A 19,990-nucleotide genomic window follows, 5' to 3' on the forward strand; every position below is an offset into this window, starting at 1 on the left:
AAACTCAACTCGTCGTGTTTGGAGGACAAAGAATGCTGAGATGCATCCAATGAACACCATACCTACTGTGAAGCATGGGGGTGGAAACATCAGGCTTCGGGGCTGTTTTTCTGCTAAGGGACCAGGACGACTGATCCGTGTAAAGGAAAGAATGAATGGGGCCATGTATCGTGAGATTTTGAGTGAAAACCTCCTTCCATCAGCAAGGGCATTCATTGAAGATGAAATGTGGCTGGGTCTTTCAGCATGACAATGATCCCAAACACACCGCCCGGGCAACGAAGGAGTGGCTTCGTAAGAAGCATTTCAAGGTCCTGGAGTGGCCTAGCCAGTCTCCAGATCTCAACCCCATAGAAAATCTTTGGAGGGAGTTGAAAGTCCGTGTTGCCCAGCATCAGCCCCAAAACATCACTGCTCTAGAGGAGATCTGTATGGAGGAATGGGCCAAAACACCAGCAACAGAGTGAAAACCTTGTGAAGACTTTCAGAAAACGTTTGACCTCTGTCATTGCCAACAAAGGGTATATAACAAAGTATTGAGATAAACTTTTGTTATTGACCAAATACTTATTTTCCACCATAATTTGCAAATAAATTCATTAAAAATCCTACAATGTGATTTTCTTCATTTTTTTCTCTCATTTTGTCTGTCATAGTTGAAGTGTACCTATGATGAAAATTACAGGCCTCTCTCATCTTTTTAAGTGGGGGAACTTGCACAATTGGTGGCTGACTAAATACTTTTTTGCCCCACTGTATTTAGCTTTTTCTGAGAAAATCGACAACCTGGTCATGCAGCTCACAGAACCGCTCTAGCGCTTTTCCTTTACTCAGCCAGCGATTCTGTCACAAGCTTGCGGGAAAAGACTGTGTTGTGTGCATACTTCCAGACAAACAAAACACCTTGCTTTGAGGATAATACAGCACCACCGACACGGCCCGCTAGCAAGGACTGCGGGCCCCTCCTCTCCTTCTCCGTGGCCGACGTGAAGTAAGACATTTAAACGTGTTAACCCTCGCAAGGCTGCCAGTCCAGACGGCATCCCTAACCGCATCCTCAGAGCATGCACAGACCAGCTGGCTGGTGTGTTTACGGACATATTCAATCTCTCCCTATCCCAATCTGCTGTCTCCACATGCTTCAAGATGGCCACCATTGTTCCTGTAACCAAGAAGGCAAAGGTAACTGAATTAAATGACTATCGCCCCGTAGCACTCACTTCTGTCATCATGAAGTGCTTTGAGAGACTAGTCAAGGATCATATCACCTCCACCCTACCTGACACCCTAGACTTCAATTTGCATACCGCCTCATTAGATCCAGACAATGCAATCGCCATCACACTGCCCTATCCCATCAGGACAAGAGGAGTACCCAATGCTGTTCATTGACTACAGCTCATACCATAGTACCTTCCAAGCTCATCGTTACGCTTGAGGCCCTGGGACTCAACCCCGCCCTGTGCAATTGGTTCCTGGACTTCCTGACGGGCAGCCCCAGGTGTTGAAGGTAGGAAACAACCTCTCCACTTCGCTGATCCTCAGCACCGGGGCTCCACAAGGGTGCGTGCTCAGCCCCCTCCTGTACTCACTGTTCACCCACAACTGTGTGGCAATGCACGCCTCCAACTCAATCATCAAGTTTGCAGACGACACAACAGTAGTGGGCTTGATTAGCAACAACGACGAGACAGCCTACAGGGAGGAGGTGAAGACACTCGGAATGTGGTGTCAGGAAAACAACCTCTCACTCAACGTCAACAAAACAAAGGAGATGATTGTGGACTTCATGAAACAGCAGAGGGAGCATCCCCCTATCCACATTGACGGGCCCGCAGTGGAAAAGGTGGAAAGTCTGAAGTTCTTTGGCGTACACATCACAGCCAAGCTGAAATGGTCCACCCACACAGACAACGTGATGAAGAAGGCACAACAGCGCCTCTTCAACCTCAGGAGGCTAATGAAATTTGGCTTGCCACCTAAAACCATCACAAACTTTTACATATGCATAATTGAGAGCATTGTCGGGCTGTGTAACCGCCTGGAAGGGCAACTGCAATTGCACCGCCCACAACCGCAAGGCTCTCCAGAGGGTGGTGTGGTCTGCACAACATATCACCGGGGGAAAACTACCTAACCTCCAAGACACCTACAGCATCCGATGTCACAGGAAGGCCAAAAAGATCATCAAGGACAATAACCACCTGAGCCACTGCCTGTTCACCCCGCTACCATCCAGAAAGTCTCAAAATCATTGGCCACTAATAAATGGATCACTAGTCCCTTTAATAATGCCACTTTAATAATGATGTTTACATATCTTGCATTACTCATGTCATATACTGTATTTTATACCATCTATTGCATCTTGGCTATGCCACTCGTTCATCGCTCATCCATATATTTAATGTTCTTATTCCATCCCTTTACTTAGATTTGTGTGTATTAGGTGGTTGTGGAATTGTTAGGTTACTTGTTAGATATTACTGCACTGTCGGAACTAGAAGCACAAGCATTTCGCTACACTTGCATTAACATCTGCTGACCAACACAATTTGATTCGATGTGTCCCTGACAAAGTTGATTATACACATTACTTTATCCATTACATATTTTAGCTCACCGTTTAGTCTGGCACACAGCACTGATGTTTGGGGGGCGATTCCTTCAACCTGCTGATCAGGATGTGTCTGCCCACCATAAAAGGAGCCCAGTCGGTAACCACAATTTGTACTTTTTCGAATGGCAGGCATGCTGCGTAAACATTTCTTACAGCTTTGTGAATATGATGTCCCTGGTGGTGTGTCCTTCGGGCGGGAATCCATGCCAGCAGCTCTTATTTAAATGTGTGATCACGTGCCCACTGGAGCCGCTTCTTCTTGTTTTTAGCTGATAGGAGTGGAACCCGGTGTGGTTGTCTGCTGCAATAGCCCATCTGTGACAAGGACCGACGACTTGTGCATTCTGAGATGCCATTCCGCACACCACCGTTGTACTGAGCTGTTATTTGCCTGTGGCCCGACTGTCAGCCTGCATGATTTTTGCCATTTTCCTACGACCTCTCATCAATGAGCAGTTATTTTGCCCACAGAACTGCCGCTGACTGGATGTTTTTTGTTTGTTGCACCATTCTCCGTAAACCCTAGACAAACTCAGTCCACGGGACCCCATAGGGTTCATGTTTTGGTTTTTGCTTAACACTACACAGCTGATTAAAATGATCAAATTTTGATGATTAGTTGAATATTTGAGTCAGCTGTGTAGTGCTAGGGAAAAACAAAACCGTTTGGGGTCCCGAGCACAGAGTTTGGGAAACCCTGCCCTGTCGTGCGTGAAAAGCCCAGGAGACCAGACGTTTCCGAGATACTGGAAACTGTGCGCCTGTCACCGACAATCATACTACGCTCAAAGTTGTGTAGGTCACTCGTTTTGAACATACTAATGTTCAGTCAAACAGTAACTGAATGCCTCAATGTATGTCTGGTTTACAGTATATGGCCACGTGACTCACTGTCTGTAGGAGCGAAACATTTTCATGAACAGGGTGGTGTACCTAATGAACTGTCCACTGAGTGTAATTATGAAGTTGGTAAAACAGTATGTAAACATTATTTTTAAAAAGGGACCAGTGTTTCATAACTATATACATAGGACAGCAGTCTCTAAGGTGAAGGGTAGAGTACCGGGTGGTAGCCAGCTAGTAACAGTGACTAAGTTCAGGGCAGGGTAATGGGTGGAGGCCGGCTAGTGTTGACTATTTAATAGTCTGAGGGCATGGAGATAGAAGCTGTTTTTCAGTCTCTCGGTCCCAGCTTTGATGCACCTGTACGGTCTCCACCTTCTAGATGGTAGCAGGGTGAACCGGCCGTGGATTAGGTCTTTGATGATCTTCTTGGCCTTCCTGTGACACCAGGTGCTGTAGATGTCAGTGTGTCCCCAGTGATGCCTTGGACTGACCGCACCACCCTCTGGAGAGCCATGCAGTTGTAGACAGTGCAATTGCTGTACCAGGCGGTGGTACAGACCGACAAGATGCTCTCAGTGGTGCATCTGTAGAAGTTTGTAAGGGTTTGAGGTGCCAGGCCAAATCTCTTCAGTCTCCTGAGGTTGAAGATGTGCTGTTGCACCTTCTTCAATACACGGTCTGTTTGGATGGACCATTTCAGGTTGTCAGTGATGTGCACACCAAGGAACTTGAAGGTTTTCACACCGTCGATGTGGATGGAGGTTATTTTCCAGGCACCACTCCGCCAATGTCCTCACCTCCTCACTGTAGGCTGTCTCATCATTGTTGGTAATCAGGCCTACCATTGCTGTGTCGTCTTCAAACTTGATGATTGAGTTGGAGACATGCGTGGCCACTCAGTCATGGGTGAATAGGGAGTATCGGTGGGGACTAAGCACGCACCCTTGTGGGGCACCTGTGTTGAGGATCAGTGTAGCGGAGCTTAGTGATGAACTTGGAGGGCACTATGGTGTTGAAGGCTGAGCTGTAGTTGATGAACAATATTCTTACATAGGTATTCCTCTTGTCCACACATGCACTGGTCTGCACATGTTAACACACTTAAATGGGAAGGTGTTTAGCTTGTCTAGGAGCAAGGCATAGGTGTCCTTGACATGGCTGTCTTTCCCTTTTATAATCCATAATATACTCAATTTAATAACAAACAAAAATAATAACTTTGGTCAATCAGATTGAGAGCATTCTGTCGGGCTGTATCACCACCTAGTATGGCAACTGCAATGCAGTGAATACCCCCTAATCAAGATAAAACACTAATGTGTTTTATGTTTCATACATTTGGGGGAATTTTTCTTCAACTTTGACAGAGTATTTTGTTGACAAATAATGACAATTAAAGCCATTTTAAACCCACTTTAATGTGAATAAATACAAGGAGGGTGAATACTTATGATAGGCACTTTACATAAAGCAGCAAGAGAGACCGTGTTAAAAAACAAAATACGTACTTAAACACACACACTCATAACACACACACACAACCACACTAACAATACATAAAGATACACAATGTCAAACATAGCTATTTTACCTCCTAAACACTAAAGAGCTCACTATCGCCACACCTGCCATGGACTCAACATTGTGAAGGAGCTCATTGCAGCCAGACACCCCTCAACATACTTTATTTTTCTTCTCCTCAGATGGCAGGGGATAAGTTCATTAGAGTTACCGGCCTCAGAAATTGCAGTCCAAATAAATGTATCACAGAGTTCAAGTAACAGACACATCTCAACATCTGTTCAGACGAGACGGCGTGAATCAGGCCTTCATGGTCGAACTGCTGCAAAAAAAACACTACTAAAGGACACCAATAAGAAGAAGAGACTTGCTTGGGCCAAAAAAACACGAGCAAATTTGAGATTTTTGGTTCCAACCGCAGTGTTGAACGGATGATCTCCGCATGTGTAGTTCCCACCGTGAAGCGTTGAGGAGGTGGTGTGATGGTGCTGTGACACTGTCTGTGATTTATTTAAAATTCAAGGCACACTTAACCACCATGGCTACCACAACATTCGGCAGCAATACTCCATCCCATCTGTTTTGTGCTTAGTGGGACCGTGATTTGTTTTTCAACAGGACAATAGGACTTCCAGGCTGTGTAATGGCTATTTTACTAAGAAGGAGAGTGATGGAGTGAGGCATCAGATGACCTGGCCTCCATAATCACCTGACCTCCATAATCACCTGACCTCCATAATCACCTGACCTCATCCAAATTGAGATGGTTTGGGATGAGTTGGACCACAGAGTGAAGGAAAAGCAGCCAAGAAGTGCTCAGCATATGTGGGAACTGCTTCAAGACTGTTGGAAAAGCATTCCAGGTGAAGCTGGTTGAGATAATGCCCAGAGTATGCAATGCTGTCATCAAGGCAAAGGGTGGATACTTTGAAGAATATAAAATATAAAACATATTTTGATTTGTTTAACACTTTTTTGGTTACTACATGATTCCATATGTGTTATTTCATAGTGTCGATGTCTTCATTATTATTCTACAATGTAGAAAATAGTAAAAAATAAAGAAAAACCCTTGAATGAGTAGGTGCGTCCAAACTTTTGACTGGTACTCTATATTGCTCATATCATTTTCGGGATTGAAAAACATTTTCAGTGTAAACTTATTAAACAACTGAAACTAGTTTTAACCAGCAGTGCATTTGGAATGTATTCAGACCCCTTGACTTTTTCCACATTGTTATGTTACAGCCTTATTCTAAAATGGATTAAATAAAAATTTGCAGAAATCTACACACAATACCCCATAATGACTAAGTGAAAACAGGCTTTTAGAAATGTTAGCAAATGTACACTACCGTTCAAAAGTTTGGGGTCACTTAGAAATGTCCTTGTTTATGAAAGAAAAGCACATTTTTTGTCCATTAAAATAACATCAAATTGATCAGAAATACAGTGTAGACATTGTTAATGTTGTAAATGAGTATTGTAGCTGGAAACAGCAGATTTTTTTATGGAATATCTACATAGGCGTAAAGAGGCCCATTATCAGCAACCATCACTCCTGTGTTCCAATGGCACGTTGTGTTAGTTAATTCAAGTCTATCATTTTAAAAGGCTAATTGATCATTAGAAAACCCTTTTGCAATTTTGTTAGCACAGATGAAAACTGTTGTTCTGACTAAAGAAGAAATAACCCGGCCTTCTTTAGACTAGTTCAGTATCTGGAGCATCAGCATTTGTGGGTTCGATTACATGTTAGAGTCCCTCAGATAGCACAAGCCATGGCAAAATGTTTAGAATGGCAGGAAATTAGCTTTAAAACAGCACACTTTTGTCACTGTGGCCAACAGGTGGGCCTCTAAAATTTTAGATTGCCCATTTTCATTTCAACTTACCCTTCAGCAGTGTGAAACCCTGCCTCAATCTGCTGTGCTGCTGTCATCTCTTTCACCCTCTACTGTTGTTATCTACCTCTTACTCCTCTACTCTCCTTTCCTGGCCTCCTTCACTCTCCTCCCCTCTGCTGACAAGACAAAGTAAACAGCACGCCTTTCACAGACAGAACCTTTTCCCTATCGGTTTTCCTCCTACTTTCTCTCAGTCTCTGGTTTTCCTGGATGCCCCCTTTGCCTTGGCCTCTTTCAGTGCCAACATGAGGCCCACATAGTGGGGCATACACACACATAGCTTTGCCTGATACCGCCCCCCCTTCACAGTCCTGTGCCAAGGTCTCATAAAACACACTCTTACAAAAGGTGACCCATTCTCTTTCTCTCTCTTCTGTTCTTCCTCACTCATTCACTCACATTATGTCTTCCTCCAACACAGGAGAAGGAATTTCAAAGATGCATTCTATTGACCTAATAAACCACTCATCTCATTCAGAGGACATTTCAGAGCCTTTAACTTCAGATTTGAATTATTTCAGTTTCTGTAAAATGTGATTTTACATTAATCAATAATGTTAAAGTCAATATCACAGGTATTAGACCACATCAATGACCACAATATAAATAGCTGACAAGTCTACAGGGTGACACAAACAAACAAACACACATACCATATATACACACAGGCGCGCACAGACCTTTGGTGCCTGGCGGCTGCAGGTTATCCCCGGTGAGAGAGCACCAGCCCACGGGGAAGATGTCCCGGGAGTCGTAGCGGCAGTAGTAGTCGAAGGCACCCCGCCAGCCGTCGAAGGTGACCAGCACCTCCACGCCACGCAGCGCCCCCACTGTGGCCGGACAGATGAAGTGGGGGTTCTTGCGGTCCACCGCCTCCAGCTTCATGCCCACCTGGAAGGAGTTCTGCTCTGGGGCTGGGGGCTCCTGCTGGGATACGAGGGAAAGGGAGTTGGCAGGGACAGGAGAGGTCAGTGACAAGGGAGCAGGTAAATGTGGAATTATCCAGATGAAATGTGAAATAGTTCGGAAGCTTCATTTAGTTGGAAAATGTATATGATCATGTATGATGTTGTGATCCCAATGGTGAGTGTGGAAGAGGTAAACAAATTATTGTTGTCTATCAACAATGACAAGCCACCGAGATCTGACAACTTAGATGGATTACTGATGATAATAGAGGTCGATATTGCCACTCCTATTTGCCGTATCTTCAATTCAAGTCATTCCGCTACCTAAGAAAAGTAAAGCCCCCTTACTGGCTCAAATAGCTGACCAAGCCTGTTACCAAAACCTAGAAAAGTTACAGAAAAAAATAGGTTTGACCAGATACAATGCAATTTTACAGTAAACAAATAGATAGCAGACTTTCAGCACGCTTATAGGGAAGGACATTCAACAAGCACAGCTCTTATACAAATAACTGATGATTAGCTGAGAGAAATGTATGATAAAAAGATTGTGGGGGCTTTTATTACACTTCAGTGTGGCTTTTGACATGATTGATAATAGTCTGCTGCTGGAAAAACTAATGTGTTATGGTTATACACCCCCTGCTATATTGTGGATAATGAGTTACCTTTCTAACAGTACACAGAGGGTGTTCTTTAATGGAAGCGTCTCCAACATAATCCAGGTAGAATCAGGAATTCCCCAGGGTAGCTGTCTAGGCCCCTTACTTTTTTCAATCTTTACTAACGTCATGCCACTGCCACTTTAAGTGAAGACAGTATGTATGCGGATGACTCGACACTATACACGTCAGCTATTATAGCAACTGAAATGACTGCAGAATGGGTGGCAAGGAATAAGTTAGTCCTATATATTTAAAAACTAAAAGCATTATACTTGGGACAAATCATTCACTAAACACTAAACCTCAACTAAATCTTGTAATAAATAATGTGGACATTGAGCAAGTTGAAGAGCCTAAACTGCTTGGAGAAACCCTGGATTGTAAACCGTCATGGTCAAAACATATACAACAATAGTTTAGCTGAGGAGAAGTCTCTCCATAATAAAGCACTGCTCTACCTTCTTAACAGCACTATCAACAAGGCAGGTCTTATAGGCCCTAGTTTTGTCGCACCTGGACTACTGTTCAGTTATGTGGCCAGGTGCCACAAAGAGGGACTTAGGAAAATTGCAATTGGCAACACGGCTGGCCCTTGGATGTACACAGAGAGCAAACATTAATAATATCCATGTCAATCTCTCCTGGCTCAAAGTAGAGGAGATTGACTTCATCACTACTTATATTTATATGTGAGGTATTGACATGTTGAAAGCACCAAGCTGTCTGTTTAAACAACAAGCACACAGCTCAGACAATTATGTGGATATATTGAAGCAACATCTCAAGACATCAGTCAGGAAGTTAAAGCTTGGTCGCAAATGGGTCTTCCAAATGAACAATGACCCCAAGCATACTTCAAAAGTTGTGGCAAAATGGCTTAAGGACAACCAAGTCAAGGTATTGGAGTGGCCATCCCAAAGCACTGACCTCAATCCTATAGAACATTTGTGGGCAGAACTGAAAAAGCGGGTTCAAGCAAGGAGGCTTACAAATCTGACTCAGTTACACCAGCTCTGGCAGGAGGAATGGGCCAAAATTCACCCAACTTATTGTGGGAAGCATGGGAAAGGCTCCCCGAAACGTTTGACCCAAGTTAATCAATTTAAAGGCAATGCTACCAAATACTAATTGAGTGTATGTAAACTTCTGACCCACTGAGAATGTGGTGAAAGAAATAAAAGCTGAAATAAACCATTCACTCTACTATTATTCTGACATTTCACATTCTTAAAATGACCTAAAACAGGGAAGTTTAACTGATTAAATATCAGAGGAATTGTGAAAACCTGAGTTTAAATGTATTTGGCTAAGGTGTATGTAAACTTCCGACTTCAACTGTACCTCTACTGGAATACCATCCAGCCCTGGTGTTTTTCCTGACTGAAAAGATTTTATTGCCTCAAAGTTCCTCTTCTGTAACTTGGCCTTCACACAGGTCTTTCTGTAAAATGTGTAAATTTTACATAATTTGTATTATTATTATAGAAATCCTTACAGTTAACGTCATTCAGTGGAAATGGAGGAGACAGAAAAGAAAACATTTACTTAAAATATTTGCTTCCGCTTTCAAAATATAATTTGGTGAATCATGGATGACTCCATTTGTAACGAGTTTCTGTAAATTATTTTTGGTAGCATTTCTCTGTTGAAGATTCAAGAAAAATGGTGTAAATGTTTCACAATTTTCCATCCAATTCGCTATAAATGTTTGTAATACATTACACTTGATCGTTCTTGAATAAGTACCTCCATTTCTTTTTGTTTTTCCTCTAACCTATTTTGTGCCTCTATAGTACAGTTTCCATTACCTTCTACCTGCGCTGTTACTTCCTCTATTTCCCTTTGACCTAAACTGCTTTTGTTTTAATGATGATTATTGTATTGAATGGCCTCTAAAAATACATTTAAAAGTGTCCCATACAATAAGGGAACTGCTGTACCTATGAGGTGCAAAAAATGTATGAATTCCTTTGTCTTCTCTAAGAACAAATTGTGATCCAATAGGGCTTGACAAAATGTCCAATATCCCCGTCCACGCGGAAATTCTGTAAGAGTTATAAGGAGGCCAATTAGATGATTGCATTCGGTCTCTTTTTAAACACTTTTTTAAAACTTTGATGCCAGCAGGAAGCCTCCTCCATGTATATCTCACTAGGTCAGGGGTTTTCAACCTCCATATATCCACTAGTTCTAATGCATTCATGATCTTCGTGGTCTCCTTAAGTGTTTGAGGGGGATAGTTTGTTGTGCGATTTCCTTTACGATCCATTGAGGTACTTAAAACCGTATTATAATCTCGCACCATAATATTAGATTAATTCGTTGCTTGTGATCTCAATAGATTATTATATACATTTTCAAAGAAGTGTGGATCATCATTATTTGGCCCATATAGATGAATTAGCCAGATCTGTTTTTGGTCCAATAGCATATTTTAAATAATAATAATAATCTTCTATGCAGATCTGTTTGCACAGTTTACACAATTGGATCAAAATGTGTATTAATTAGTATAATCACACCTTTTGAGTTTCTTTGCCTGTGACAAAAATATATTTCTCCCGCCCAGTCCTTTTTACCACCCAACCTCATCTATATTTGCAAGATGAGTTTCCTGTAAACAATAGATATTTTATTATTTCTTTCTTAGCCTTATAAGAACGTATTAAAAAAAATATATATCAGCTAAGCCATTACAATTATAACTGGCTATACTTATTTCCCCACTTACCATAATGATACAATTATACTTATCACAACCAATGTTTGTAAACTTACCATTTAAAAAGCACCATGATGATTATGTGTCAATATACAGTGGGGCAGAAAAGTATTTAGTCAGCCACCAATTTTGCAAGTTCTCCCACTTAAAAAGTGAGAGAGGCCTGTAATTTTCATCATAAGTACACTTCAACTATGACAGACAAAATTAGATTTTTCTTCCTCCAGAAAATCACATTGTAAGATTTTTAATTAATTTATTTGCAAATTATGGTGGAAATATTTGGTCACCTACAAACAAGCAAGATTTCTGGCTCTCACAGACCTGTAACTTCTTCTTTAAGAGGCTCCTCTGTCCTCCACTCGTTACCTGTATTAATGGCACCTGTTTGAACTTGTTATCAGTATAAAAGACACCTGTCCACATCCTCAAACAGTCACACTCCAAACTCCACAATGGCCAAGACCAAATAGCTGTCAAAGGACACCAGAAACAAAATTGTAGACCTGCACCAGGCTGGGAAGACTGAATCTGTAATAGGTAAGCAGGTTTGAATAAATCAACTGTGGGAGCAATTATTAGGAAATGGAAGACATACAAGACCACTGATAATCTCCCTCGATCTGGGGCTCCACGCAAGATCTCAACCCGTGGGGTCAAAATGATGACAAAAACGGTGAGCAAAAACGTGTCTGGGTCTTTCAGCATGACAATGATCCCAAACACACCGCCCGGGCAATGAAGGAGTGGCTTCGTAGCCAGTCTCCAGATCTCAACCCCATAGAAAATCTTTGGAGGGAGTTGAAAGTCCGTGTTGCCCAGCAACAGCCCCAAAACATCACTGCTCTAGAGGAGATATACATAGAGGAATGGGCCAAAATACCAGCAACAGTGTGTGAAAACCTTGTGAAGACTTACAGAAAACGTTTGACATCTGCCATTGCCAACAAAGGGTATATAACAAAGTATTGAGATAAACTTTTGTTATTTACACCATAATTTGCAAATAAATTCATTAAAAATCATACAATGTGATTTTCTGGATTTTTTTCCCCTCATTTTGTCTGTAATAGTTGAAGTGTACCTATGATGAAAATTACAGGCCTCTCTCATCTTTTTAAGTGGGAGAACTTGCACAATTGGCAGCTGACTAAATACTTTTTTTGCCCCACTGTAGCTGTACAATAATAATTTGCACTGTTATATGCATACTGTAGCTGCATCTTTGTAAACCCCAAATTGTCCTAATATTCCACCCACTAAAACCTTCCCCCATATCTAGATCTGTTGTCACTAAGACCATCAGACCATCTCCCTGACTCATGACGTGCCCTAAGGCAAACACTTGGCCACCAATTGCCTTCGGCCAGAGGGAAATGAGGGCAGTCCCATGATAACATAAATATCTACGAGGGTGCTTTTTAAGAGAACTAACTAAATAACACATGGGAAAACAGTCCCCAAAAAATAGTAACAATAATAGATAATATTAATAGAAATAATAACCGCACAATCTTATAAATGCATGCTCAAATTTAGAAAGTCCTAGCAAAGGCTATAAGCATGTCAGCCCAGCCTGCTTAGTTCACTGGATACAATTGTATGTGAACCCCTTAGAATTGCCTGGATTTCTGCATAAATTGGTCATAAAATTTGATCTGATCTTCATCTAACAATAGACAAACACAGTCTGCGTAAACTAATAACACAAATATAATTGTTCATGTCTTTATTGAACACACCGTGCAAACATTCACAGTGCAGGTTGGAAAAGTATTTGAACTCTTGGATTTAATAAAAGGTTGACCATCCTTTGGCAGCAATAACCCTCAACCAAACATTTTCTGTAGTTGCGGATCAGACCTGCACAACAGTCAGGAGGAATTTTGGACCATTCCTCTTTACGAAACTGTTTCAATTCAACAATATTCTTGGGAAATCTGGTGTGAACAGCTCTCCTGAGGTCATGCCACAGCATCTCAAATCGGGTTCAGTTCAGGACTGACTGGGCCACTCCAGAAGGCGTATTTTCTTCTGTTCAAGCCATTCCGTTGCTGATTTACCTCTGTCTTTTGGGTTGTTGTGCTGTAGCATCACCAAACTTCTGTTAAGCTTCAATTGGCGGACAGATAGCCTTACATTCTCCTGCAAAATGTCTTGATAAAACTTGGGAATTAATTTTTCTGTCGATGATAGCAAGCTGTCAAGGCCCTGAGGCAGCCCCAAACCATGATGCTCCCTCCACCATAGTTTAAAGTTGGGATGAGATTTTGATGTTGGTGTGCTGTGCCCTTTTTTTCTCCACAGTGTTGTGTTCTTTCCAAACAACACAACTTTAGTTTCATCTGTCCACAAAATATTTTGCCAGTAGTGCTATGGAACATCCAGGTGCTCTTTTGTGAACTTCAGATGTGCAGCAATGGTTTTTTTGGGACAGCAGTGGATTCTTTATTCTTGTTTAGTGTTTTACGCATTCTAGACTCGTCCAGAGATTTCTGTAAGTCTTTGGCTGACACTCTAGGATTCCTCTTAACCTCACTGAGCATTCTGCGCTGTGCTCTTACAGTCATCTTTGCAGGACAGCCACTCGTAGGGTGAGTAGCAACAGTGCTGAAATTTCTCCATTTATAGACAACTTGTCTTACTGTGGACTGACTTTTAGAGATACTTTTGAAACCCTTTCCAGCTTTATGCAAGGCAAAAATTCTTAATCTTAGGTCTTCTGAGATTTATTTTGTTTGAGGCATGGTTCACATCAGGCAATGCTTCTTGTGAATAGCAAACTCAAATTTTGTGAGTGTTTTTTTATGGGGCAGGGCAACTCTAACCAAAATCTCTCACATACTTTCCCCAACCTATACTGTGAATGTTTAAATTATGTATTCAATATAGACAAGAAAAATACAATCATTTGTGTTATTAGTTTAAGCACACTGTGTGTCTATTGTTGTGATTTAGATGAAGATCAGATCAGATTGTATGTCAAATTTATGCAGAAATCCAAGTAATTCCAAAGGGTTCACATACTTTTCCTTGCCACTGTATGTATGTTGTATGTGTATATATATATATATCACAAGACCAGGTCTTTATGTCCATTACATACAAGACATATTTAATGTCGTCCTCATTATATCATGTTTTATTCAGATTTTTTTTAAAACAAGGGAAAAAGAAACAGATTCTAACGGCCACTAAGTAAAAACATATCTTAGGCATCAAACTACTCATAAATGAATACACAAGTTAAACTTACAATTGACTCTGACACAGCATGATAGCCAAGAATACATGCAGTACTGAGAATCCAGAATGAGTAAACCTGTAAAACCAACCCTCCATACACATTTGAATTTTTATTCCAGTGTTGTTGCTCTATCACCTCGGCTGCTCACACCTAGGCCTATATCATTAGGATCAATAAAAGGGAGCATAAATAGCTTAAATAGAAATATAGTAGTTCTACCGTTAACTTTAATCAGTTTTTCTGCAACCATAATAAATACAAATGGCCATCAATGGAAAATGTAGCTACATAGGTGTATATGCTGGGAAAGGGAGTGTGTATATGTGTACAGGTATGCTTTATAAACAGGTGTATGACGAGAGCGTGTGCTGCTTCGTGACAGGTACCTTGTGAAAGATGCGTGCTGGGGCCATTTCGGCTCCGTTGAGTGTTTTTAGAAGGAACATGGGCCAGGAGGATGCGTTCAGACGGAAGCCTGTGGGAGAAGTACAGACGCTTTCAAAAAAACTCTCACCCATACACAGTAGACGAGACCCTTCATTAATGTGCATTGGATGGGGCCATACCATCTTTTGAAATTAGCTGACACCTAGTGGACATTTAGAGAATTGCACCAAATCACACTATTACACACAGGTGTATGTACTTGTATTTTTTTTATTTTTTTTTTTAACCTTTATTTAACTAGGCAAGTCAGTTAAGAACAAATTCTTATTTACATTGACGGCCTACAACAGCCAAACCCGGACAACGCTGGGCCAATTGTGCGCCGCCCTATGGGACTCCCAATCACGGCCGGTTGTGATACAGCCTGGAAACCAAATACAGCCTAGAATACAGCCAAGAAAACAAATTGACGCAAATGTGCCGATAACAGTGAGGGACTTACATTAATTTGTCCAATAATAAATTCTCGTTTTCAATACTAAAATATTTTCCGTTGCACGTTTTGCTACAGTGTGCACTAATTAATAGACAGCAGTACGGTGTAAATCTGGTGTAAATCTAACTGAGGAAGGTAAGTATCACTGTGTGATAGCAAACAATTTAATGATCCAAGATTTAAAAAAGAATAGGGCACATCATATCCATAATGGGTATGTAGTATCGGAGTGTGTGAAAATGTGTTTCTCTCTCCTCCTCACCCAATGGCGGCTGCAACATTCCTGCGTTCTTCTCGCAGTTGCCGATAGGCTGGATCTCCGATGAGTCCACCAGGCGCCAGAAGTCGTTCTTGTTGTCGGAGCCATCGAGGCGCAGGCGCAGCCGCGATCCAGTCAGGCCCACCACTGTAGCAATGCAGGTGGACGTTGTATTCCGAGGGTCCTGCGCCTCCAGCTTCATGCCCGCCTTGAACTCATTCACTGGAGGTGTTGCGCCCTGTAGAGGTAGGGGAAGGTCAGAGAGGCATGCCATGATGCTGGACAGATTCAACATGCTAAGATAGGAACACAGCATCAAGCAAGACTATGTATCGAAGGTGAGTTGAACTCACTCTGTGGTGACGAGGTAGCCCTGCACGCAACTTGAAATCAGTGTCACCCCTCGACCCAAGAGGGAATTTCTTCTTAGCCTAATGGTTCCCTAAAAAAAATCCCGCCACTTAGCAAATTTCAGGTCTTGTGAGTGGAAATTTGAATGTTGTGAGCATTCTGTGCAACACGTTTACTGTGAACACTGGCTGTACCCGCTTTAATTATAGTTTTAGTCAGTGGCCAAGCAGGCTATTAGGGCATAATATAGGCCCATCAAAAAGGCCTACAAGCAAAACTAATGGAGCAAATGCATCCCATAACATTTTCACATGAAATAGCTAACGATTTCTATTATATACACTAAGGTTCAAAAGTTTGGGGTCACTTAGAAATGTCCTTGTTTTTGAAAGAAAAGCAAATTTTTGGTCCATTAAAATAACATCAAAATGATCAGTGTAGACAATGTTAATGTAGATTTCAGCAGATTTCTTATGGAATATCTACATAGACCCATTATCAGTAAGAGGAGCTGCCTAGAAGGACAGCATCCCAGAGTCGCCTCTTCACTGTTGACGTTCAGACTGTTGTTTTGCGGGTGCTATTTAATGAAGCTGCCAGTTGAGGACTTGAGAGGCATCTGTTTTTCAAACTAGACACTCTAATGTACTTGTCTTCTTGCTCAGTTGTGCACAAGGGCCTCCCACTCCAATTTATATTCTAGTTAGAGCCAGTTTGCCAGTATGAGATCTTCCGTTTTTTTGGCAATTTCTCTCATGGAATAGCCTTCATTTCTCAGAACAAGAATAGACTGACAAGTTTTAGAAGAAAGCCTTTGTTTCTGGCCATTTTGAGCCTGAAATCAAAACCACAAATGCTAATGCTCCAGATAAACAACGAGTGTAAAGAAGACAGTTTTCAGCTGTGCTAACATAATTGCAAAAGGGTTTTCTAATGATGAATTAGCCTTTTAAAATTATAAACATGGAATAGCTAACACAACGTGCCATTGGAACACAGAAGTGATGGTTGTTGATAATGGGTCTCATCGACATGGGCGTACAATTCCATAAAAAATAAATTCAGCCGTTCCCAGCTACAATAATCATTTACAACATTAACAATGTCTACCCTGTATTTCAGATCAATTTGATGTTATTTTAAATGGACAAAAAATTAGCTGTTCTTTCAAAAACAGAGACATTTCTAAGTGACGTCAAAACTTTTGAATGGTACACACACACACACACACACACACACACACACACACACACACACACACACACACACACACACACACACACACACACACACACACACACACACACATACATATATACACACATACATACACATATAAAGTTGAAGTCGGAAGTTTACATACACCTTAGCCAAATACATTTAAACTCAGTTTTTCACAATTCCTGATATTGACTCCCTGTCAATTCCCTGTTTTAGGTCAGTTAGGATCACCACTTTATTTTAAGAATGTGAAATGTCAGAATAATAGTAGAGAGAATGATTCATTTCAGCTTGTATTTCTTTCATCACATTCCCAGTGGGTCAGAAGTTTACATACACTCAATTAGTATTTGGTAAACATTGGCTTTAAATTGTTTAACTTGGGTCAAACGTTTTGGGTAGCCTTCCACAAGCTTCCCACAATAAGTTGGGTAAATTTTGGCCCATTCCTCCTGACAGAGCTGGTGTAACTGAGTCAGGTTTGTAGGCCTCCTTGCTTGCGCACACTTTTTCAGTTCTGCCCACAAATGTTCTATAGGATTGAGTACTTTTCAGTTTTTGATTTGTTAAAAAAGTTTGAAATATCCAATAAATGTCATTCCACTTCATGATTGTGTCCCACTTGTTGTTGATTCTTCACAAAAAAAATACAGTTATATATCTTTATGTTTGAAGCCTGAAATGTGGCAAAAGGTCGCAAAGTTCAAGGGGGCCGAATACTTTCGCAAGGCACTGTACTTGTTCTCCCCACTGTGTGTGTGTGTATATATATATATATATATATCAGTTGAAGTCGGAAGTTGATATACACTTAGGTTGGAGTCATTAAAACACATTTTTCAACCACTCCACAAATTTCTTGTTTACAAAGTATGGTTTTGGCAAGTCGGTTAGGACATCTACTTTGTGCATGACAAGTAATTTTTCTAACAATTGTTTAGACAGATTATTTCACTTATAATTCACTGTATCACAATTCCAGTGGGTCAGAAGTTAAAATACACTAAGTTGGCTGTGCCTTTAATTCTTACGGCTGAAATCCCGCTAAGGGGATCGATATGACAACAGCCAGTGAAAGTGCAGGGCGCTAAATTCAAACAACAGAAATCTCATAATTAAAATTCCTCAAACAAACAAGTATTTCACAACATTTTAAAGATAAACCTGTTGTTAATCCCACCACAGTGTCTGATTTCAAAAAGGCTTTAAGACGAAAGCACAACAAACGATTATGTTAGGTCAGTACCTTGTCACGGAAAAACAGCCATTTTTTCCAGCCAAAGAGGAGTCACAAAAAGCAGAAATAGAGATAAAATGAATCACTAACCTAACATGTATGTTTTGTTCGAGAAAGTTCATATTTATATCCAAAAGGCCCGTTATGTTCAGCAATGTTTTGCTTCCAAAACATCCGGTGATTTTGCAGAGAGCCACATCAATTTACAGAAATACTCCAAATAAACATTGCTAAAGATACAAGTGTTATGCATGGAACTTTAGATAAACTTCTCCTTAATGCAACCGCTGTGTCAGATTTTTTTTTTATTTTTTTTACGGAAAAAGCACACCATGCAATAATCTGAGTACGGCGCTCAGACACAAAAAACAAGCCATACAGATACTCGCCATGTTGTTGAGTCAACAGAAGTCAGAAATAGCATTACAAATATTCACTTACCTTTGATGATCTTCATCAGAATGCACTCCCAGGAATCCAAGTTACACAATAAATGTTTGTTTTGTTCGATAAAGTCCATCATTTATGTCCAAATAGCTCCTTTTTGTTTGCGCGTGTCGTTCACAAATCCAAATTCACGACGCAAAGGCCAGACGAAAAGTCAAAAAGTTCTGTTACAGTTCGTAGAAACATGTCAAACGTGAGTGTTTTCCATCCAAATCTACTAATAATATGCATATCTTAGCTTCTGGACCTGAGTAGCAGGCAGTTTACTTTGGGCACCTTATTAATTCAGGCTCTCAATACTGCCCCCCAGCCATAAGAAGTTAAACAGCTTGGAAAATTCCAGAAAATGATGTCATGGCGTTAGAGCTTCTGATAGGCTAATTGACATAATTTGAGTCAATTGGAGGTGTACCTGTAGATGCATTTCAAGGCCCACCTTCAAACTGCTTGACATCATGGGAAAATCAAAAGAAATCAGCCAAGACCTCAGAAAATTGTAGACCTCGAAAAGTCTGGTTCATCCTTGGGATCAATTTCCACATGCCTGAAGGTACCACGTTCATCTGTACAAACAATAGTACGAAAGTATAAACTCCATGGGACCACGTAGTCGTCATACCGCTCAGGAAGAAGACTTCTGTACCCCAGAGATGAACATACTTTGGTGCGAAAACTGCAAGTCAATCCCAGAACAACAGCAAAGGACCTTGTGAAGATGCTGGAGGAAACAGGTACAAAAGTATCTGTAGTCACAGTAAAACAAGTCCTATATCGACATAACCTGAAAGGCCGCTCAGCAAGGAAGAAAGCCACTGCTCCAAAACTGCCATAAAAAAAGCCAGACTACGGTTTGCAACTGCACATGGGGACAAAGATCGTACTTTTTGGAGAAATGTCCTCTGGTCTGATGAAACAAGAATAGAACTGTTTGGCCATAATGAACATAATTATGTTTGGAGGAAAAAGGGGGAGGCTTGCAAGCTGAAAAACACCATCCCAACCGTGAAGCACGCGGCTGGCTGCATCATGTTGTTGGCGGTGCTTTGCTGCTGCAGGGACTGATGCACTTCACAAAATAGACGGCTCATGAGAAAGGATAATTACGTAGCTATATTGAAGCAACATCTCAAGACATCAGTAAAGAAGTTAAAGCTTG

At 41.1% G+C, this 19,990-nt stretch overlaps 1 protein-coding gene across 21 annotated transcripts in view; it reads right to left on the reverse strand.

Annotated features, from left to right (window-relative positions):
* LOC135519973 (polycomb protein SCMH1-like) overlaps positions 1–19,990 on the reverse strand; it is a 43,463-nt gene that overhangs the window by 17,478 nt on the left and 5,995 nt on the right. For 14 of the 21 annotated variants that reach the window (XM_064945254.1, XM_064945252.1, XM_064945242.1 and 11 more), the window contains 3 exons: positions 15,582–15,816; positions 14,823–14,911; positions 7,548–7,821 (listed from right to left, as the gene is read on the reverse strand). In XM_064945254.1, coding sequence (XP_064801326.1) covers positions 7,548–7,821; positions 14,823–14,911; positions 15,582–15,816 — 598 coding nt within the window. Of the gene's footprint in view, positions 1–7,547; positions 7,822–14,822; positions 14,912–15,581; positions 15,817–15,931; positions 16,017–19,990 lie in introns of those variants that run through there. The other 7 variants (XM_064945255.1, XM_064945253.1, XM_064945260.1 and 4 more) reach the window with 3 other exon arrangements.

This window comes from Oncorhynchus masou, chromosome 29, assembly GCF_036934945.1.
Source record: "Oncorhynchus masou masou isolate Uvic2021 chromosome 29, UVic_Omas_1.1, whole genome shotgun sequence".
NCBI classification, from domain to species: domain Eukaryota; kingdom Metazoa; phylum Chordata; class Actinopteri; order Salmoniformes; family Salmonidae; genus Oncorhynchus; species Oncorhynchus masou.